Raw genomic sequence first — 23438 nt, 5'->3', positions numbered from 1 at the left:
CAAAGGAACAGGAAATGAGGAAGGGGGCAAACACTTTTTCACACCACTGTACATTCTGGTACATGCATGTCTTTAAACCAATCCCAATCGTCTTGGGCGGCGCTAACCTCCGGATGTAGCGGCAGTGGCTCTGCAAGGTAGACCCAGGAAGGAACAAAACGCCACATACTGTACAATATTAAATGAAGTTAACTGTTCACACAATACAGTAACGTGTGCTATTGAAATTCGCTACGATACAAGGTTAAGCGTCATTTGCTCTTACTAGTTTATCGCTGTGTGAACTTCGTCCACAGCAATCCCGCCAATCAGCCCCAAACATCTCAGTTAGAGAGGAAATGGTAAACATATTCTTTGTAAATCTTTACAATCCTTCCCCGAAAGAACCTGCCTTGTTGCATGATCCTAATTTATTTCAATACCCTTCTTAGCGTGTAGATTGCAAGCTTGAAATTAGTTGTTGTTTCCCGAAGCGAAGGAAGTTTGAGAATGGCAACACACAGAGAGACACAATATCAAACTGCACTCACAGTAAGTGGAGGCCATGATTTCTCTCTGTTGCCTCGACGTCTTCACCGGCCCTCTGACTCGGAGCAGCTCTCCGATCTCCAGGTGGCAGCGGCTCTGCTGGGCCCGTCTCAGCTTCTCCAGTTCAGTGGCGGGGTCAAAGCCTCCCTCAGCCCCGTCGCCGTGTTTTCCCCCTGCTGGAGATGATACAATAATATTGTATATTACACAATATCCGTTATAGCCATTTTGGGTACCGCGTACTGTAAGCTTTCAATGTAGGTGAAAGACTTTTCTCAGTTCTAATCATTGTAGTTGGACTTCTTTAGCAAGTTTTGTCTTTTTGAGTCTTATTTATTTGTTATCCAATGTGTTAGCCACGGATATGGTGATAATATTACAACAAAATGATTTAAAAAGGAGAGGCAAAACTAACTCAAAGGGAGACTAAACAGACTGCAAAGAGACACCAAATCACCACAGCGACCCAAAACAAAGAAAAGAAGACAAAAATGACTAAAAAGAGATACAACACGACTACAATGAGATGCAATAGCCCACAAAGAGACACAAAATGTGTGTGGAAAGTGCATTTTTTTCAAATGAAAAATTAACATTTTCTAAACGCCCCCTGCAAAACAAACATACCCACGTCTTCTACAAACCAAAGGAAAACACTGTAATTGGTTTGTGGTAATATATCACTGTACAATATTGTTTGTTGTATGTTGTTTGTGTATTTGGATTTCCATTAGCTTCAGCATTATCTAGAGGCCATTCATCCTGGGGTCTGGCAGTCTATTTTGTGACAATAAAATGTACACATTACCCAAACATTAGACATTATCTCACATTAAACAGACACTTTACAGAATACAACTCTAAAAAATAAACTCACTAAATGGTAACAAAAAAAGCCCATGTAACTGATCGAGAATTTTTTTTTTTTTTTTAACTGTATTGAGTGTTTTGTTGTTTAAAATGATTTGGGAGTAAGTTCCACTGGCACATTGCTATGTATGTGAATGAACGTTGATTTGTTTCAGCTTTAGGTCAAACAATACATCTTCCCACTGCATGCCTTGTTGAATACTGATGTGTATCTGTACTAAAGGATAGTTGTTTTTGTTCAAAGTAAAAGGTCTTACACAATTCACAAATCTATTTTTAACTTTAAACCAGGAGAGGCTTTCATGCATTTTATTGATAATTGATCTTGATCCACATAAGAGAGCTACACGTGCAGCTTTATTGTGTATCAGTTGTCATTTTTTAATAATACTTATTGAAATGGTGGACCAACCCACAGAGCAGTAATCCAGGTGTGAAAAAACAACGCACAAATGACTTGTTTAACTGTGGTATCGGGTTTCTTGCACACCTTTAAATAACTGACACGGTATTGCCCATACTGCTCATGCTGAACACATGTCAAGTAGAGCTGTAACAATTCAAAATTTGGCTCTACAATTAATTGTCTCAAAAGTAATTTTGTAAATATAATTGTCTCTTTCAGTCAAATTTTAAAATATTCATTTATTACTTGTTTTGTTTTTAAATTACATTTTTGAATGAAGTCCAGGACACATCTTTTGGTTATACATCACCGTTATGTGAGCCAGATAATGTACACAGCCTAAGAAGTAAACAACGCCTCTTTATTATCTCAAAAAAAAATTCCTGAAATCATATCCAAAAATATAGACCGACCACTAATCACTTATAATTACAATTTGGCACATCTAAAAAAAAGAAATTACAGTTAACAGTTAAATGCCTTATGGGCTCGCTTTGCCAGACCCTCCTCCAAAGCCCTCTGAAGTTGGGTCCGGCTACTTCACATAGCATTTGGGGATTGGAAAAAACGTGCTCTGGTTTAATGGCATTGATTTAAACCAATCAGAATAGTCATGGGTGGTGCTAAACTCCACACAGAGCCGCTGCAAAATAGTTGTGTGAGAGGAAACTGAGATTGGACAGATAGTCTAGCTAGCTGTCTGGATTTACCCTGCAGAGATCTGAGGAGCAGTTAACCATAGTCCTCAGAAATCCACCAAATTTAAAATTCCAACACAAAAAAATTGGAAGGAAACGGAAAATACATGTATACGGCGGAGTTACCTGCAGCAACGGAGCAATCCCGGAAGTGGAATGCTAAGAATATAGACTATACACCTTAAGACATTAGCAAATTTAGCAAGAATTGGGGTTTATCAATTACGTTATAATTGTTGTTAGAGGCCTGACGTCAAGCTTGGGTTACATAAAGATATGAAAACTGCTATATCATAGGCGCCGCAAACACAAATGTTCACCTAAATCTTGTTGTTTTGCAAGTTCAGTCTATTGCTTTCCGGGACAAGGCTAAGGTATGGGGGGGGGGCTAGCCAGTTTCCCTTAACATCATCATTTTACCGATGACATGGTTTTCCTGAAAATTCCACCACACTAAGACTGAGATTCCCACAAATGCAAACTCACATTTAGTAGGATTCGCCTCCTCTTTCAACAGGTCATTTTTCCAACATAGGCAGTTTATTACGCCAGTACCGTCGTCCACTGTGAACAGAACAAAAGATACTCAAAATCTGTTTTTGCTTGAGAGGAGATTGGGAAGTCAAAGTTATTTTGTAGGCCTCTATTGAACAGGAGAGTGTGTGAAATGTATAAACATAAACCAAGGCATTGTCAAAGATGAAGACTTTCTCAATCCATAACATACAAGAATATCACTCTTCTGTGTGTGTCCCAAAATGACACCAATACATAACTGATACATACATAAACACATACACATACTGTAAATTTGCTAGTGTAATGAATGTACTGAAATATCAGCAAACGAAATATGTTTCGTTACACACAGGACCATAGCAAGATACCTCCATAACAGAAGAAGTCGTCTCTTTCTCTCTTGTATACCACTGTCCCAAGTACATCAACTTTATAGATTGGATGGGAGTTGTAGAAGTAAATACCTGTGAGACATGGGTGGATAAAAATAAAAAAGCATCAACTATGGCTGGACGACATATGGAGACAATCAACTATAACAGTATTTTGGACCAAATACCTCAACATGGGTATTGCAACAATATTGTAGGGTTGACAATTGTTGCTTTCACAAAATATGTACACAATGAGATTTGTGATAAACAATCATCAGTGATGTGGACACAATGACTAAATGGGTAAAGGTAAATAATAGAACTGCGAGATGAGTCTGGTAAGTTCAGAAAAATGACATCACTTTACTTTAATGCCGCCTGTAAAAGCTGGAACAGACAACCCTCACGACATGTTACGATATTCAAAATATAAGACGATATCTAATATCATGATATCGATTTATATTGATATATTGCCCAGCCCTGGCATCAACTTTTATCATTTTCAACATTAGACATTTGACACTGTATTAAAAAAAACGGGTAAGTACCGTATAAAGAGCTTCAAGGGCCAAGGTAAACATCTATACAGTCATGAGTTAAACCTAATAAGTGATAAGTGACAAAAAAACGGTCGACATCTAAAACTGTTGACACACTTGGCTAGGAACTTACAAAGTAATTAGCTAAACTGGCTGACTGACGTTCATTTATAAATTGCTAGTTTAGGGATATTAATGCATAAACATTCAGACCTGTAATGTTGCTGTGAAGTTTCAAATGTAAATACCAAGAACACAGTCAGTAAATGAAACCACTTGTGTTTCTATGGGTGTTATTACCTGGCACCTGTGTGGACTCTGTCATCTGCAGGATGTCTCTGACATACAGCCTGGCGAAGGCAGAAAAGATCGGGTCCAGCCCCCACAACATCGATGGGGTCTCTTCCGCTGGATCCATCGTAGCTCTCTGCATTTCATCATGAAAGCAAAAGCAGATTATTAACCTATTTTTTCCCCAGAAACGGCCTAGAGAGGGGTTTTGAGCTAGCGTTAGCTACCGTGGAGTACTTAAGAGAAACCAAAGTACTGGTCACGTGACACTTTATTAACGCATGTTAAAAACGTAACGTTATTTACGGTGTTACATTCTAAATGCACGTGTCAGAAAGGCCACAGTTCTAGTATTACATAACAACATATGACTACGTTTAAAAGCGTTGTATTATTTTACTGTCCTTAACTTCTGTACAGCGCGTTCGTGTTTCGCAATGGTGTGTGGGACATGTAGTTTCAGGGAGACACACAAAGAAACTTGACTGTAGTGTTTGTTGAGGTGACGGTGGCAGATTGACGCAGGAACAGTACAACCAATACAACCAATACGTTGCACACAGCAGACTGATAGTTTTTCTTGATAAAACTATGATACAGTATCGTGGTAAATGGTTTAAACATCCACCGCACAATTTGTGTTGTGTCTCCCATACAGACGAGGGCAGCAGAAGACTGAAATTACCCCGCCAACTGTCAAACACGAGGAGCACGAAGAGAAAGAACCGCAGCGGCGCGCACTCGGGAACGCGCATAGACACTAAATCCGCTAGATTACTAAACCCGTCTCACACCAAGGGAAAGGTGACTGTTTGTTTTTTTTGTTACCGTTAAAGCTAATGTTAATGCACGGACCAACTGTACCCGTTTAGCTTCAAGGAAACTATTGAATTATTCTGTGGAATACAACTATTTGGGAGGACGCCTTACTCATCATTTGTTTTCTTTTGGTTGAGAAAGAACCGCACAGGGTTGTCGGGCCAGTTGGTCGTCAAGAGTTGGAACAACGACGAGCTTCACTTACTACTTTGCATTAAAATAAAGTCTTGTTTTAGGCGGATATTCAATGCTAGGACACGGCTACGCCAACCGTTAGCTATTTATATCGGGGTGTACAATGCCCCAAAGAGAAAGAGCTATTCTCTGGACTGGCCAAAACGGTGTCAAAGGCTAGGCTAGGTTTTGATACTATTATGAAAGCTACGTTACACTCTGTTAAACTCTGTGCTGACCTAACGAATATAAATAGCTAATGGGACACATATTATTCTCAAGGCTTATGCTGAAGTGAACTGTTCAAGGAAACCGACACTACTTTGGCGTTTTAAAGTTGAATTCCTTTGTCAACTTGCGAAATTGAACGAGTAGGGTTTCAGCATGTCATTTTTTAATTTCCGTAAAATATTTAAATTGGGATCAGAGAAGAAGAAGAAACAGTATGAACACGTGCGCAGAGATGAAAATCCAGAGGAAGTATGGGACATAATCGGTGAATTGGGTGATGGAGCCTTTGGAAAAGTGTTCAAGGTAGGAAATGCCTCAGAGCTGCTCATTGTAGACTGTGGCCTTTTCCCTTTTTTTTTTGCTGTATTGTGTCCGACTTGTGTTTTCATAAAATGGACCAAAACTTCAAAAAGTCCTGTAACCCAGCAATCCTCTATTTGAAGCTTGGCACAAGGTATCAGGTACCAGCAGTGTCCCCTCAGTGTTGTATTGCTCTGACCCACCCACCATCTTCCAACCAATACACCAGCACTGTGGCAGAGAGGTGTCAAATAGGACTGCTGAGGTCCCTCTTCACACTTCTCTCTCTCTCCCTATGAAGTTTGCTTTCATGTCATCACACCCATTCATTGCTGGAAACTGACTTGATGGCTCCAAAGTTAACATCGTCTTTGTCACATAACTACAGGTGTAAACAATGGCTAGAGCAATCAGAAATGTGACATTTTCCAAACAGGAGCACTTTTATGATGCTGGTGGATGATTGTTATTGTTTATATCCTATCTGTTCTTTAGCTTCATCTTTAGGTCCAAAAAAACAGCCAAATAATTCCCCCTTTTACTTTTTCGGTAAGCTAACCCAATGTCAAAGCAACCCCTTTGTCACCGTTTTAACAGGACCATTGTTTGGGTTGAGCCTAATGCATAGCTGGAGCCAAAAGCTTAATTTGCATGAGTGACAGTGAATGTTATCACACAGGAGGGCTCCACAAGGAAGTCTGTGGCTAATGAATTCAGCTTACATGTTCTGTTTTGCTCTTTGTTGCCAAATGCTATTTTTGGACACTTTGAAATAGTTGGACTTGGTGTTACTTTGTATCATACTTAAATTAAGCCTAATCTTCTTGCACAATGGTTTAGTCACATGTTGCCAATTTCCCAGCATTCCAACAGCAAGGCTCAATTGACTGGACCTACTGTTAAAGAAAGGGAAAACGGACCAAAACAAATCATTTTATCATTGTGATACCATGGAAGCAGTTTATGTTTGTCCTACTGGCAGTTACATGCCAGAGTCACGCTGAAGGAGATTTCATCTACAAATACTAAATTGCAGTCTTATGTCTGGGTCCATACCAGTTGTAATGCCCCACTGCACTGATGCATGGGATAGTCCACGCACTCTGGGCGGCTGTGGCTCAGTGGTAGAGTGGTTGCCTGCCAATTGGAAGGTTGGTGGTTCGATCCCTGCCCCTGCAGTCATTGTCGAAGTGTCCTTGGGCAAGACACTGAACTCCGAGTTGCCCCCGGTGCTGCGCATCGGAGTGTGAATGTGTGTGTGTTTATCTGATGAGCAGGTGGCACCTTGTATGGCAGCCCCGGCCACAGTGTATGAATGTGTGTGAATGGTGAATGTTACCTGTAGATGTAAAAGCGCTTTGAGCAGTTGTTAAGACTGGAAAAGCGCTATATAAATACAGCACATTTACATTTACTCTATTGATTCACAGGGAAATATAAGCTGTCTGCTTTAGTACAGCTGAGTAGATTATGGGTAGTTACTTTTTTAAATGGCATATATGGCTGACCGCAGAATACTGGCAGGTTATCAGGAAGTGGCTGCATCCCATATCGCTGTGGCGACTTCATTGAGCACATCCTGCCTGCAGAGAAGCCAAAACAAACCAGAGAAATTTCCACTTTAACAAGATATATCTCGTGTTCTGCTAACTTAACTTAGGCCTACGGCAAAGCAGACAGGATTTATTTGTTGTTTTCAGATCCTCTTAATGGTTGTGAAGTGTATGTTGCAGGTCTGAGGTCAAGACAACTTAAAGTCCAACATAAACCACGTTTGGCCTTAAATAAGTCTTTAAGATGATGTGCAGTAACATGAGAACAAAAACACATTCTCTGAACTAGATCACGAGAGTACAATAAAAGCAAGACAGCCATACAGCAACAGTCTAATAACATTCTCATCTTACAGGCTCAAAACAAACAGACGGGAATTCTAGCTGCAGCCAAAGTTATTGACACAAAGACCGAGGAGGAGTTGGAGGACTACATGGTGGAGATTGACATCCTGGCCTCCTGCAACCACCAAAACATTGTCAAACTGCTCGATGCTTTCTATTATGAGAGCAAACTCTGGGTGAGTAGAAAGAAGAGCTCTCTGGAGAGACAATGCCATCAGTGTTTCCTCGTATCACCACCCAAACAGGGAAACACATGGACCTAAGACAGCACTTTGACCTAGTGATGCATTTTTTTTCTGAAACACAAGTTAGACCAGTATTGATATCATGATGGAGTATACAATAAAGGTTTTGAGCAGTGCAGCTTGTTCAGATTAAATACTAAGAAATACTATTGCTATTGACTTTTTGTAAACTCTGTATTCCAGTTGTTGTAATTGGCAAATTGCAAAATGGGCTTAGAGTGGGCCCTCACAATTGTACCTATGCTTTTAACCTGCACTGCTGTACGATTTATTGCAAGGCTTTTGCAGTATACGGTATAAAAGCTTATTTTTTATCCCTGTATTTTTATCAAAATCTGGGGCAAAGGTTCAAATGAGGTTTAACACAAAGTCCAAACTTAAATTGTCGCACCTTTGGCACATCAGAGTGCGTTCAGACCAAAGATAGCGATCCGGCGGTTCGCCGCAGGGTTGTGTCACTTAAATGGCCAGTAGTGTGAGGACATGTTGTGTTCTTAAACCCCCCCAACGCAGCACAAGTAGACTTTTTATATTTCAGATGAAGTGCTTATGTTGCATATCGTTATGCTCCATGTTGGGTTCCAGTTGGTCTATATCCACAACGTTCCACTTCCGGGATTGCTCCAGTGCCGCCGGAAATTTTGCCAGATGCCCCTTCTTTTCGGCGGGATGTCTTTTACCTTCCTCTTTCTTTGTGGTGTTATTCTAAACTTCGGTGAATTTCTGAGGACTATGGTTAACTGCTCCACAGATCTCTGCAGGGTGAATCCAGACAGCTATCTGTCCAATCTGAGTTTTCTGTCCGACGACTAAAACTACTTTTTTTGAACGTACACAAGTTCCTTCCAGATGCACTTATTTTGCAGCGGCACTGTTGCTCTGTCCGGCGCTTGGCGCCGCTCAAGAATAAATAGATAAAGTGAGGAACTCTGTGACAGAGTTAGATTACAGATTGGTCCAACCCAGTTATCAGGGGTTTTCATTTTCTATCACATACACTTTCTGCCACACACACATGGCAAAGACTCATGTGAGTCGATACACAAGCATCTAAAAAGAGAGCCAGGTCTTTAAAAACGTTCATGATTACCTGCGTATTTAATTTCATTGCATTTCATTGAGCGCTCTGCCTTTTTCCTCCCCATTGTCCTCTGAACAATGGCCACAGCCTGATAGAGGTTGTCTCTTGATTATTATCTTGACCTGTGTGTCACCTGTTTGTGCAAAGAGGAGACCAGGATGTTTCCGCCTGGAGATGAAAGGCTTTATTCAACATAATCCCAGGACTTACTTTATAACTGCATACCAAATTGTGTCACTCATTGACGCTTGTTTCCCTTTTTGCTGTTGCGCTACAATTTCAGTTGCACAGCAACAGTTTCTAGGCTCTAGGCTGCGGTGTTGCTAATGTTGTCATCCATTTTAGGCCTTAAAAAAATGTAGGTAAGATTATATACAGTCTCACATCCTCCTTCTTTGTGCCACATGAATGGATTAGAAAAAATGCGGGCGCGCACACATTTCTTCATGTATTTGTGTCCATGTCAAATAAACAAGTGGGAGAGGAAGCCACAGCCCTGGCCCATGGTTCCTCTCTGCCCGCTGCCACTCTGTGGGGGCCATTGTACAACAGCAGAGCCATTAAAACAACAGCACGCCTACAGAGAAACACTAGAGCAGTGTGCATGTTGAAGAGCCAAGACTGTTCTGAGACTTCAGGCATTGTACGTCTTGTAAGGGCTTTGTTGTTGTAAGTAGAACAGTCTTGAAAAGCTCAACTGAATAATGGAATGCCATTGAACCTTGGTAGAAAGAAGTTTAAAAAAAGAAGTTTAAAAAGTAAGTCTTGTTTTGGTAAATAGGCTCTTAAAAGATTTTGTCACTTGTCATTTTAAATCCGGGCTGACCTTAACCAACGTATCAACCACAATTAGTTACTCAATGGTGACAACATTGCAGAATTAGGGCTTTACTTCCTCTTCCTTAATTGTGACATTTTGCCCAGTGTAGAGGAGTGATTCAGCATGGCGCTAAAAGGTTATCCTTATGTCTAAGCTTAATAACAATTCTCCAGATGCTTTACTTCACCTGCTGCCTTAAACTGTCTAAAACTGTAATCCTGTTTAGAATATGGCCTGGTAATATAGCTAGCTAGCTAGCTAGCTAGCAGCTGTGTGAAACCTTTTCCTCAACGTGGGGCCAATCCTCTTACCTTAACAGCCATACTGAAAGCTCCTAAATGCCTTTAAGGGCTCAGTGTTAATTCTCAAATTGCCCCAGTCAAATAGTTAGTAGTTTGTACATGATGATGATGATGATGATGATGATGGTGATGATGATGGTGATGATAATGATGATGAGTCCCTTTTGAGTTTTGTTCGTATATGCAATGCATGTTCCAGCAGACTAAATACACAGAGGCAAACATTTCTCTCTGAGCTTGAGAACCTTCCTTTTATCCCCTTGTTGGCAGATCCTCATCGAGTTCTGTGGAGGAGGGGCTGTGGATGCAGTCATGCTCGGTGAGTCAGCATTTCTACTTTGCATACAGGTTGTAACGTTGAAAAAGGAAACCGCGCTAAACGGCTAAGTGAAGAAGGCCAAATAAGACATCAAAAGACCTCTGTAGACCACCTGCTCGTTACATTCTCTATTCAGCAATACAATGAATGTGGCTTAGCCCATATTACTATCCATGATTAGGTTGCATTTGTGTACTCCATGGTCAGGAATTCAGAGCATGTGTTTGTGTGGTACCCTGTAGAACTGGAAAGGCCCCTGACAGAGCCTCAGATCCGTGTGGTGTGTAAGCAGACTCTGCAGGCCCTCGTCTACCTCCATGACAATAAAATCATCCACAGAGACCTGAAGGCTGGCAACATCCTTCTCACACTGGACGGTGACGTCAAGCTGGGTAAGGCTAAAGTAAAATCCAGTTGATAACGCCAGAAAATATACAATTTTTCAAGGCGAGGTGGCTGCAGAACTTGTCTCAAACTGCCTTCTATAACACTTAGAATTGATATAAATGTGACTCCAAATCCACACATGGTTAAATGAGTGTTGTGGGATGAGTGGAGAAAAATGTGATCTTTGTAATACATACAATGTATACAGAAAGTTAAAAACCAGAGTGAAAAGTACATTTTGCATTTTGCAACTGCTCTATGGGACAAACCATAAATGAGTTCACAGTCTAGCAATGTAGGCTCTGTGCCTTTGGTCTTAGTTACCTATCTCTAACAGTGGAACTGTTAAAAAAAATGGCACAAGAATTTAGTGTACAGTGATATCCATTTAAAGCCTCTTTCACACAGGCAACGCAAACACATTTTACCGTTTTTATTGTTTCCACATGTTTGATATCAGGACGATAAGCTGACCAGAACTGACAAGTTCAACGTTGTCCAATTAGGACAAAGGGAACGTTTTGACAATAAACTCTTTTAACACAACAGTATGTGGTGTTAAACTGGACGGGCCAAATAACCTCTGAATAGTTCTACTTGTTGTTAAATTGCAATGTGAGCGTCAGCCAATGGGGGTGTATTATGTCAGCAGGATAATTTAAAAGGCAACCGCGACTTCATTGTGCGTCTGCTCTATTTCTGATACCGTGGCGACAGAAATTTTGCCATGGCGGGCTGCCACTACAAAAATCAACAATCACTGAGGCTAAATTATGCAGCGCTATGTTGTCCATCTCAGCCAGGAACAGAGAACATGTGAGTTACAAGCAAGCAGTCTGATGTGTGTAGAGGTCTGTATAGTTATACTTTAGCAGTCTAATGTTTGTAGACGCACCCTAACGTCTGTATAGTTATACTGTAGCAGCCTTGAGTATTTGCTGTTGATAAGTACCAAAGCTTCGGAGTGTAAAAAATGGTATTCGGTACAGCCCAAATATCTGTATGTGAATCGATGGAGGACAGTGTCAGTGTGTCCGGATTTTAAGAACCACATAGATAAGATATTCTGTGCCTTGGTACTGTCAAAAAACACTAGATAAATAAGACAGTATGCTGTTTTTACATGCTAAATAGATTTCTTTTGTGCAAATATACTCAATATGACAGACATATTGAAGAGAATAATGACAGACATTATAACATGAATAAGTTTATTTAATCCAGCATTATTGTTAGGACCTGCTGCTCTGTGATCAAGCATGTATCCACAGCGGATGCAGTAACGTGGCTTACTCACAGGGGTGTGAGTCACTGCTGGTGGATGGAACAAGCTCTGTGAAATAACACACAACAAGCATTTTGTCCAGAGACTAACGCACACAGAGGTGCCTGTGCATCTGCCTGCCGGGACACTGCTGAGCTGTGACTCAACACACGACGCAGACAAGGCATGATGTCGTCATGTAAATTTTAGAAGAATGGGCCTCATTCACCAATCTAAATAAATGTACATACTTTCTTAAGAACATTGAATATGTTCATAAGAAAGTCCCTAAGAAAAGTCTACGTCTGATTCATGACCTATTCTTAAACAGCAGAATTGTTTGCAGGTGTGTTCTTAGAATGATGAATCCCATTGTCTTCGTAAATTGAAAGCACATGCTCGTTGCGCCCATTTAGCATAGGTAAACGCCCTGTTAATTTCCATAAAAGGGCATGAGATGGCAGGGCCTTGTCGTTTTCACACTTAGAGAAATGTCCAAAAGACGTGGTAAAGACGGTGGAGTCCTTGACTCCAACAGAAGGAAAAACTTTAGTAATTCTGAATTGAAGGTACTGCTGCAGGAAGTTAACAAAAAACGAGACATCATGTTTAGTAGCGTCAGCAGTGCATACTAAGCAGCAAATAAAACCGATGCGTGGAAGGCAGTTGCTCATGCATTGAACGCTGTATCCGGAGAAGGCCGCAGAACTGATGAAGTAGGAAAGAAATGGTTTGATCTGAAATATGAGGCAACATTTTTATTTTTTGTCAAAACATTTAAGACCCTTTTGGCGTATAAATAGCGTGATCAATCACTTATTATTGGATGGCAGGGTTCCCCGTCAACATAATTAATGTGAATTGAAGGCAAAGCAAGTTTATTTATAAAGGCCTAATACAATTCATACACAATGGCAATTCAAAATGCTTTACAAATGAGCGGTAGTGTGTATTTACTAAACAAACAATTGTATAATTATGTGTGAAATAATGGAAGTAATTAGTTACAAAATGGAGAGGAATTAGAATGGATGAAAACAAGATAGCTACTTGTTTTGCGCAAACATGTCAGCTCTTGTAAGAGTGCTCTTCAGTGTGCTTAGATTCTGTTCTTACCTAAGAACAAATCCCAAATAAGAAAACATTGGTGAATGCCAGAATCTTTGTAAAAACTGCATAAGTGGGGTTTAGGAAGACATTTGTTCTTTAAAATGTTGTGGTGAATGAGGCCCAATGTGCATTTTGTGCACTGATGAGATTAGCAGTTGTGCGATTCCCGGTTTCTTTTTTTTTTTTCTTGTTTGCTACATTTGAAAAATAAATAATGACAGTTCCTTCTGGCAAATTTCTGGTTTGCCTTGTCACATGTCTTCCAGCGGACTTTGGCGTGTCTGCCAAAAACACCAAGACCCTGCAGAGGAGAGACTCTTTCATTGGAACGCCTTACTGGTGAGTGGAATATTAAACAACTCAGTAAAACCTTTTTTTGTCAATTCTTTTGATGAAAGCTATTCAAGAAAAGTACAATATTTCTCACTGTTTGAGCCTTTCTTGCACAATATAGAATAAACATTCATGAACTCAACATCTCCTTTCAATGACGTCCCTTCTTTCCTTCTAGGATGGCTCCAGAGGTGGTGATGTGCGAGACGTCCAAGGACCGTCCATACGACTACAAGGCTGATATCTGGTCCCTCGGGGTCACTTTGATTGAGCTGGCACAGATTGAGCCTCCCAATCACGAGATGAACCCCATGAGAGTCCTGCTGAAAATAGCCAAGGCAGATCCTCCGACCCTGATGCAGCCGTCACGCTGGTGAGTCAGGCATGAGGGAGAAACTGGTCACTGGTTTGAATGGCCATGTGTTAGTTTTGGATAACTCTGAGTGCCTTAAATGTTTGCCTTTTATGTTGGTCAGTTTTTTTCAATGACACTAGCCTTTGCAGAGATCCATGACGTAGAAAAGCAATTTTTATTTTATACTTTTATTTTTCCAAAAGAAACAGAAATACAACAAAACAGAACACACAGTTGGTCACCTATGTACTCATGCTTTCATTAATTATCTCATGAGTTCACAAATATTATCCGTTTTCTCCAGTTTTGCCAGTATTTATTAGCCTTTAGATTAAGCTGAAAAGTCATACTCTCCAAATATTTGTAACAATATCTATCTAGTCAGTCTTTGTTGGAGATTCAGTCTCAAAACCATTTCCGTGTTGTCAATCACCAATATCTTTAATAGATACTTGTCTTGTCCCAATACATTAGCAGCAACATTGCCCACTAGATCGTAGAAATGTAACAGTCAATTCCATCACTACAAATCTTCCAGCCGATTTTACCAAACAGTTCCAAAATAAATGGAAATGATTTGCCAGCTGTTCTGTACATTTCCTCCAACATAGGCCCCTTCTCATCTCACCTCTCTGTACACATTTAACTTAGAGGGTTACAAAGTATCTAATCAAATTCTCTCCAATGACCCCAAACTGGTGGAGGCAGACTGTACATAGATATACGTAGACATGTTCACATGCACACATTCTTTCTCAGAGATGATCATTTCATACTCTTTCTCCCATTAATTAATCCCTTTTTTATTGTACAAGACCATTTTCAATTTTTTTTACCACCTCCACCCTTAAGGTCCCCAGAATTCAGTGATTTCTTAAGGCGGTGTTTGGACAAGCATGTGGACAACAGATGGACTTCGACTCAACTTCTACAGGTACCTTTCTCTTGAACGTTTACACGTTTTCACTCAAGTTCTGAACCCTCTATTTTACTATCTATAAATCGCCCCCTAATAATCCTACAGATAATCCTAAACAGATAATCCTCATTCCCCATCCCATACCCATGTAACAGCTGCCATTCAAGAGCATAAGCATCAGAGTCGTAGAAGACGTCTGTTTACCTGATTGGTGTCACGTCTGTATCAGGTACTGAACCGTGATCCTGGCAAGACCGACGCTCATCCCATTGTGCCTAGGCTGACGTCAGCAGTGCAGGCTTTTCTTTTTCCATAGGCTTTAAGGTGCTCACCAAGTCCGAGCCACTTATTTACAGAGAAGCCGTAAGGACACATTCATACACACACACACACACACACACACACTCAGAAAATAGTGTACAACGCAGCAGGCAAAGGATTGTTCTGCGATTGATCTTCAGAGGAAGACTCAATGGGCTTGAAAATAGAAAATAGCGGTCTGCCACCGATGAAGGTTTTGATATCGAAGAAGCTGCATATTCTCCGGCCAGCGATAGAATATGTGCAGCAGATTTCTAAGCCGAAAAAGGTGAGGCCGTCGAGAACTAGATGCAGTGTGTGTAGTCTTATCTTTTTTTGCAGCAAAGAAGTTGATTTATTTCTTTGTTTGTTGTGAGGGGAAATCTCCACATGGAGAGCAACACAAGGATGGAGCAAAGAAAGTTAGAAATATTTTTTCACAGTTATTGTTTAGTGTGTGATTTATTTATTTTATTTTTTTTCGGTAGTGCTTTGATGTGTTTTCTATAGTCTAAATAGAGCTGCCTGTTATACTGTGAGCAATTTATATCCTAAAATCTGTGGGATTAATTATCTGCGGGCTGTCCGGTCTTTGCTGCCAACTACAGTGAAGTGCTTTTATTGCGGCAGGTAAGACGTTGAGTTAACCATATAATATATGCTGTGCATAGAGCTGGGCGATATAAAGGAAATCAAATATCACAATATTTTTGACGTCGATACCGCAACACTATTGTAGGGTTAGTTCAGAAAATGACATCAGTTAATTGTATTGACAGTTGACTGGCGATATCTAGTTTAATACTGTATACCGATGTCAATTTAATATCGATATATTGCCCCGCCCTAGCTGTGCACTGGGTGTTAACATATATAAATGAAACTGTGTTTTTTTCTTTTTCTTTGCCTTTTGCGCAGCATTCCTTTGTGGCCAGTGTGCAAGACAGCAGGCCTCTGAGGGAGCTCATAGCTGAGGCCAAGGCCGAGGTCACAGAGGAGATCGAAGAAGACCACAAAGAGGAAGAAGAAGAGGAAGAGACAGAAGCACATATGGTGTGTACACCATTTTTTTTTTTTATATAGTTTTCATTGTGCAGGTGCACAGTACCCCTGTTGGTTTGTGCTTCACATTTATGACTTCACAGTAGAGCTGAAATGGTAAGTCAATGAGTCAATAGACTGAGACAATTAAACAGCAGGTATTTTGATAGTTGATTCATCATTTTAAACTGGATATATTTTGGTGTTGGGACTGCTGGTTGGATAAAACAAACAATTTGAACACCGTATTTCAATTTAGGGTCTGGGTCATTGTCACAATTTCTACCATTTTATATAATGATCAATCAGTTAAGAAAACAAAGGTCAGATTTTTCGATCACTTTAAAATAGTTTAAACAGTTTAACATTTTAGTTATACAGTAATTGGGGCTTCAAATAACATTTTTTTTTTCATTATTGATAACTTGATGATTTATTTTCTTGATTAATTCCAATAATCTGAAAATATTCATTATACCACCTTGGAAGCAAAGAAAAGCAAAATGACATTTTTGCTTGAAAAATGACAAAAGGTTATTGATGTATTATCAGAATTGTTTGCTGAATCATTTTTTTTGCCAAGCAAATAATAGATTAATCAAATAATTGTTTCAGCTCTGAAAGTCATTACATAGAGCTCAACAGTGTGGTTCCAAAAGTGAAAATCCCATTCATATCTCATTATATATAATGTCTAAAACATCCAAGGTAGACTGACCATGAGGTTGTGAAACAAAGATTTATGCCCCTGTAAAGCCACAAGTCCATATGAAATCAACCTTCTTTTAAAAGAAAACATAATTAAAGGCAAAATATGCGTCAAATAATTCTGGATGAAGTATTGTAGTGCTGCAGAGACGTCCCGGCCTACAAATCCTATCCTACAGACTAAAGGAAACATCTTTGCTTGGTACAGATCCTCGCAAAAATCACACTATAATGATATTATACACTATAATGATATTTTTCAATAAAAATGAGAATAATGAAAGAAAATGATCCTTTCCTCCAATATCCGGAATCCTACCGTAATTAGCTCAAAATAATCGCAAAAGGATAATTTATTCTTATTGTGCAGCCCTAGTCACACGTTTGTAGAAGGTTGGCCGCTAAACCTCTTTTATATAAGCATTTAACAAAACGTCCATGGAGCTATTGAATTAGGTAAAAATACACGAAACCAGAGCCGTTCACAAAGCGGGCGGTCACTCTTGGTCTCTATTGTGTTGTAGCTTTCTCTAACTTTCACTTCCACCTGTTCTACAGGGACACAAACGCGCCCCCTCCGATGTCAGTGTTGCCAGCTCGGAGGATGAGAAGATCCCCCTCTCTCCCTCCAACTTGGAATCTGTCCCTGAGAAGGTTGAGCCGATTGTGTCCGTGCCAACACCCACTGAGCTCCCCGTGGCCAATCACGTGGTGGACACCGGCTTTGTGGTGGAGCACACGGACGAGACTCCGAACACTCCAGCTGAGGATGCCGATGGAGAGATAGAACAGACACCAGTTGAGGAAAAGCCTCCAATAGCAGGGGAAGATATTGCCTCCCCACAACCAGAACCGAATCCTGAACCAGAGGCACCTGCGAAGGAAATGCAGCAGCTGGAGATCGCAGTGGAGGATGAAAAAGAAGTGGACACAGCCGAGGTTCCAGCCAATCCACAGGATAGCAAAGAGAGTTCAGAGGTCGCAGAGGTTCCTCCGGAGGAAACGATGGCTGGTTTGGAGGAATCAAACGCACCACCAGCAGCAGCAGAAGAAGAGGAGGAGGAGGACCGGTACAAAAATCTCAAGGTGACGTTGACACTACCAGAGCAAGATAAAGGTGTACCAAAAGAGGAGAATGGAGAGAAGCTCACAGAAAAGGAGAGCATAAATGCAGAGGATGAGAAGACGGTTCCAGACAAAGCTAAGGATGACAAAGAGAGAGATTCCGACTCAGGGAGGGGCTCAGCCGCAGATACCAGCAGTGTAGACCTGAATCTGTCCATCTCAAGCTTTCTGTCCAAAACTAAAGAGCCTGGCTCTGTTTCCATACAGGTAACTCACACAGTCCACATATTCAAATATCAGAAACTGCCTCACAGACTTGCATAGGTGCAGATACAACTATAATCTCCTCTCTCTTTTTTCTTCTTCGCCCAGGACAACAAGCGTCAGAAGAAGACGTTGAAGAAGACTCGCAAATTCATTGTGGATGGAGTGGAAGTTAGCGTGACTACATCAAAAATCATCACTGACAATGATACCAAGAATGAGGAGATGCGATTCCTGAGGTATTCACCTGCCTTCATTTGCATGCACACTGCACTGGGCTTTAATTTTATGTAAATATCATGTAAATACATTGCCCAGGAACCTTAGTGTAAAACCTGACTGTGTGGGGTTCAACGCTCTTTAAATGCTGACACTTTTTCACTAATCATACTTCTTTCCTCTCTACTTCTTCTGTGACCTGCTTTATGCTATAAAAAAGACACAAAATTAACATAAGTATTCCTTTTTTCTCTGCCCCCACCTTCCTGTCTGTCTCCTCTTCCTACACCTCTCCAGACGCCAGGAGCTGAGGGAGCTGCGTCTCCTGCAGAAGGAGGAGCAGAGGGCCCAGCAGCAGCTCAGCAACAAGCTGCAGCAGCAAAAAGAACAGCTGTACCGTCGCTTTGAACAGGAGACCACGGTGAGTCGCACAACTCAGAGAATGGCAAAGCAGAGACCTTAATTTCTTGCTGAACCCGACTTATTAAAAACAGATCCGGTGTTAGTATGCAAGGATGCAAGGATCCCGTAAATGTGCTTTTTATTTGGCAGAAATTTCACAACAATCAAACAATGGACTTTATTATTAACGTCGAGTTGAGTAACAGTTGATCAGGTATTTTGTTTGGAAACACTTTGGATGTGGACATAGAATTTCGTTTTTTGATGAGGTGAAATTATTTGTTTTCAAAATGAAGAGGAAGCATCAGAAAAAGTAGGAGCAACAACACAGAACTGAAACATCTACTTAATTGTATTTTTTACAATTTAAAGGCAGCAATCTGGGGCCCCGTGTGAATTGTACATCAGTGTTTGTTGTTTTTTCCCAATGATTCATTGCAAGATATTGAAAGGCAGAGTTAGTTCATGAGCCAGTTGTTACAATGGCTTCTGAAGTGTAAACAAATTAATATTTCTAGTTAAAACAGTCATTCTTAAACTTAATTTAAACTGTTGCATCTCATCTCATTAGCATGATGCAATCCCTAGACCCTAACCATAACCATTACAACCACAAATGTAACCCCTACCCTTATGTTATAAGGTATTTATTGTAACCTAATTCTTTTCAGGCCTGAGTGACCTTCTAAGGTCTAAGTACAAGAGGACACACCCCAAGCCATACTCATACCCTTTAAACCAAATGACAGTGTAACGATCCGTTGTACAACCCTTACCAAGCCCATTGATAGCTTTTCCATGAAGAGGAAGTATATTTTGTGTGAGACAGCTTTTGCGTTGGGTATTTCTAAAAAAACAACAAAAACAGCAGTATGATCTTGCACCAGAACGCTCAAATGAATGAAAGCGTGTCATTCTAGCTTGACCATCTGCATCCATGTTGGGAAGCAACTGTTTTCAAATGAACATTCACTTAAAAACTTCTAGGTGTGGCCAATTTAACTTGTCATTTTGTCTTTTTATTCATACTCTAAAGGGTTTTATGGAACAAGCAAAAATTAGGCATTTTGAAGAAAAATAGAGCAAAGGATGCAGAACGTGTAAATATCTGTAATATAAGTAATTAAAAATAAAAAGGAAATAAATGTCACTGCATTCCAAAAAAAAATCTCCCAGTCACGTATTTGTTTTGGGAGGTGGTTCAGCAAAACTGCCGTCTCTGCATTATTGTTCAACAGAACATTTGTCATCTTAATATTTGGGAACACTACATGTTTGTGTTTGGTTTGTACCCCTCTTGTAATGTGTTGTGTGTACTTTTTATCTGGACCTTGAGTCTGTAAATAAAATAAAGAAAGAAGAAGAAACAGGGAGGTGTATGAAAGAACTCACTCTACAAACCCATCCAGATGTCGGAAACAGTGTGAAAGACGATGACTCACTGAGTGTGTTACTTTCTTCCACTGCACACAGATCCACATTTTGTGGTTTGTACACATTTAGTCTTTGTGAGTTAGCCTTGGATGCAGGAGCAGTTTGAATGGCAAACTGCTCCCGTTAGTGAGAAAGATGACTTGATTCCCTTCAGTTGCCATGACTGTGCCTGTCACTAGTAACTGTGCCGTTCATTTTCTGTATATCCCAGTTAGTGAACATGCTCATCTTTACTGATGCAGTTTTTAAACCATAGCATTTCATAAAATCATTTGCAGTGTGTTTAACAGTGCTTATGTTCATTAGAATTTCATGTAGTTCCTCATCACATTGTTGGCTGCGTCATATTCCCTTTTGAAAATGTCTGGCCTCTGGAAAAGTTGTGCATATTTTCTCCTTTACTTAAGAATTTCCAATCTATCAGAAAATAATTTATCCATGTTTTTTTTTTGGGGGGGGCATCTACCAAACGTCTTTAAGATCTACAGCTCCTTCAAAATGTCTCAGATATTACACACTTATTTCACAACCGTTCGTCTGATTGACGTGACGTGGCCGTTCTGTGTCTTGCAGAGTAAGAAGCGTCAATACGACCAGGAGGTGGAGAACCTGGAGCGGCAGCAGAAGCAGACCATCGAGAGGCTGGAGCAGGAGCACACCAACCGGCTCCGGGAAGAGGCCAAACGCATCAAAGCCGAGCAGGACAAGGAACTCTCCAAGTTCCAAAACATGCTGAAGAACCGCAAGAAAGAGGTTAGCATGTGTACTAGAGCTGCACAATGAATTGTAATTTTATAAAAATTGCAATATCCATCCATCCATCCATCCATCGTCGACCGCTTATCCGGTGTCGGGTCGCGGGGGCAGCAGCTCCAGTAGGGGGCCCCAAACTTCCCTTTCCCGAGCCACATCAACCAGCTCCGACTGGGGGATCCCGAGGCGTTCCCAGGCCAGGTTGGAGATATAATCTCTCCACCTAGTCCTAGGTCTTCCCCGGGGCCTCCTCCCAGCTGGATATATATGAATGAATATGGACTAGTGAAATATTAATCTTTTCTATGCACGACCATCCTCCACAGAGCTGCGGGAGGGTCTGGCTAGTTCACATAGCATCCCAGTTGTGGAAGAAAAACGTGCTCTGGTTTATCGGCATTTCTTTAAACCAATCACACTTGTCTTGAGCGGTGCTAAGCCCCGGGCGGAGCCCTGGTGCCTCTGCAAAATAGTCTTGGGAAGGAACTTGTTTTGGTGGAACATGTGTACGTTGATAAGTTGTTTTAGTCGTGCAACAGAAAACTCAGATTAAACAGATAGTCTAGCTAGCTGTCTGGATTTACCCTGCAGAGATCTAAGGAGCAGGTAACCATAGTCCTCAGAAAGAAAGTGGAAGGTAACGGACATCTGGCCAAAAAGAGGGGCATCCAGCGGATTTTCCGGTGGCAATAGAGCAATCCCGGAAGTTTTAGATATAAATTAGCATAGCATCCAAATCGCAGGGTGGAGCAATCTTTGTTAAAGGCAAAATATGTGTCAAACCGTTCTGGTTTTTGCTGCAGAGACGTCCCGGCCTACCAATCGTATCCTACACACTAAAGAAAACATTTTTGGTTGGTACAGATCCTTGCAAAATCACACTGTTATCATTTCAATTTTAATATTTTTCAAATAAATGGAGAATAATGAAACAAAAATGAGCATTCCCTCCAATATCGAGAATCGTATTGCAATCAGTCAAAATAATCTTAGTAACATATTTTCCTCGTATTGTTTAGCCCTAATGTGGACCACATTACATTTCATTCCCTTTCCCTTCCCTTTGCTCACATGTAGTCCCTTCCAATAATTGGAGAGCTTGTACAGTTCCTATTCATAGTAAGTTGTTTTCATACTTTGACACAAACACATGCTGCCCTGATCTGCCTTATAAGTGTCTTTATAAATGACGTTAAGATCACAGGGCTAAATCAGCCTGCATTGCCACTTCTCATTTATTTTTGTCACATAGCGCTAATCTATCCACAGCTTATGCCTCATTTTTATTTTCATCTATTGCTCCCTGGCTGCCCGTAAAACGGAGAACCAGGAAATGGGATTTTCTCCAAAGCATGTGACAAACGCTATCATGAAACGTATTATAGAGGATATTGTCCCAGTCCTGCCAGAGGAGATAATAAGGGCACGGTTTGCTGTGAGTTTTTGAACTTTGACACACACTTCCTGTTCCTCTCATCCCTCTCTTTCTGCCTTTTTGTCGAAACACATTTCAAACTGTGTGATGGTAGCATGCACAAAGTTATCCAGCAGACACGTGTTGTGCCGTTTGATGCATTTTTTATGACTTTTCTTCTTTTTTCCAAACCTTCCACCTACCTGAGTTTGCGGTGTCTGCCACAGCTTCAAAGTGTGTGTGCATTGTTTAGCACAATTTCTAGAAAAGTAATAGACTGTGGTCCACAGGTAGTGTCCCATGGTATGATTCAGTCCTTTCAGTTGTCCTCATGCACCTTGTGCAACGCTCCCATACAGGACGTAAGTGGCATCCCTGTGTGTTTTGATGCCTTTCTTAGATTTGGAATCTGACCTTTTTCTTGTCTCTCTTAAAGCATGACTCATTTCTCTGGAGACTACACACACTGTATTTTCCATACATCAGTACACACAGACACCAAGCCTTAAAGCCCATGTTGCAAGTTTAATTTTGCCACGAATTTGTGCAATTTGCTTGTTGGTATTACATATTTGAACTGTTATCCATTGTATTTGATGGTGTTGGATATCGCAAAACTGAATTTAATACGTAAAGTAGGCACTATTTTACAGTGTTTTCTTTTTTCCCCCACAATAACATCATGTTGGGGAGAAAACAGAGCAGCCTGCGTTGTCTTTGCCACTGATCTGGCCTAATGTGGCTTTTGGTCTTTTAATATTAACAGTCTATGGTCTTGACCAAGTCCAGGTGACTTTATTATGTTTATAATAATATTGGAGGCAAAGTGAAACACAGCTTAGACGGGGAGGTTGTTTAGACAGCTAGCTAACGCTACGCCGCCAGACGTTAGCCTAGCCTGCTAGGTAAATATTACAACTGCCTTTGATGTTGCCTATATATGCATCCATGTTGTCAAAAGAATACCTGTGGCGTTAGTTTACCTTTTGTACCATAATTGTATTGAATGAAAAAGTAAGCTTCGCTCCTATGAGATGGGTGGGTTTTTGTTAC

General features: G+C 40.6%; 2 protein-coding genes across 7 annotated transcripts in view; one reads left to right on the top strand and one right to left on the bottom strand.

Moving 5' to 3' along the window:
* stn1 (STN1 subunit of CST complex) overlaps positions 1-4968 on the bottom strand; it is a 34703-nt gene extending 29735 nt beyond the window's left edge. Inside the window, exons 1-5 of one of the 4 annotated variants that reach the window (XM_032527566.1) lie at positions 4862-4968; positions 4238-4364; positions 3390-3485; positions 2989-3066; positions 531-704 (exon numbers count right to left, since the gene is read on the bottom strand). In XM_032527566.1, the coding sequence (XP_032383457.1) occupies positions 531-704; positions 2989-3066; positions 3390-3485; positions 4238-4364; positions 4862-4882 (496 nt within the window). In that variant the 5' untranslated portion in view covers positions 4883-4968. Of the gene's footprint in view, positions 1-530; positions 705-2988; positions 3067-3389; positions 3486-4237; positions 4655-4861 lie in introns of those variants that run through there. The other 3 variants (XM_032527583.1, XM_032527590.1, XM_032527574.1) reach the window with 3 other exon arrangements.
* Positions 4969-4999: 31 nt separating this feature from the next.
* Positions 5000-23438, top strand: part of slkb (STE20-like kinase b) — a 29010-nt gene continuing 10571 nt past the window's right edge. For 2 of the 3 annotated variants that reach the window (XR_004333691.1, XM_032527194.1), the window contains exons 1-12: positions 5000-5755; positions 7662-7826; positions 10369-10417; positions 10660-10809; positions 13445-13517; positions 13690-13884; positions 14719-14800; positions 16004-16138; positions 17393-18166; positions 18272-18402; positions 18680-18803; positions 20792-20971. Coding sequence is in view for 2 of the 3 variants with exons in the window: in XM_032527194.1 (XP_032383085.1) it covers positions 5606-5755; positions 7662-7826; positions 10369-10417; positions 10660-10809; positions 13445-13517; positions 13690-13884; positions 14719-14800; positions 16004-16138; positions 17393-18166; positions 18272-18402; positions 18680-18803; positions 20792-20971 (2208 nt within the window). In the remaining variant the exon portion in view is untranslated. The remainder of the gene's footprint in view (positions 5756-7661; positions 7827-10368; positions 10418-10659; positions 10810-13444; positions 13518-13689; positions 13885-14718; positions 14801-16003; positions 16139-17392; positions 18167-18271; positions 18403-18679; positions 18804-20791; positions 20972-23438) is intronic. The other variant, XM_032527207.1, reaches the window with a different exon arrangement.

This window comes from Etheostoma spectabile, chromosome 2 (assembly GCF_008692095.1).
Source record: "Etheostoma spectabile isolate EspeVRDwgs_2016 chromosome 2, UIUC_Espe_1.0, whole genome shotgun sequence".
Lineage (NCBI taxonomy): Eukaryota > Metazoa > Chordata > Actinopteri > Perciformes > Percidae > Etheostoma > Etheostoma spectabile.
The sequence above is the reverse complement of the archived record's forward strand: the minus strand, read 5'-3'. Positions and strand labels throughout refer to the sequence as shown.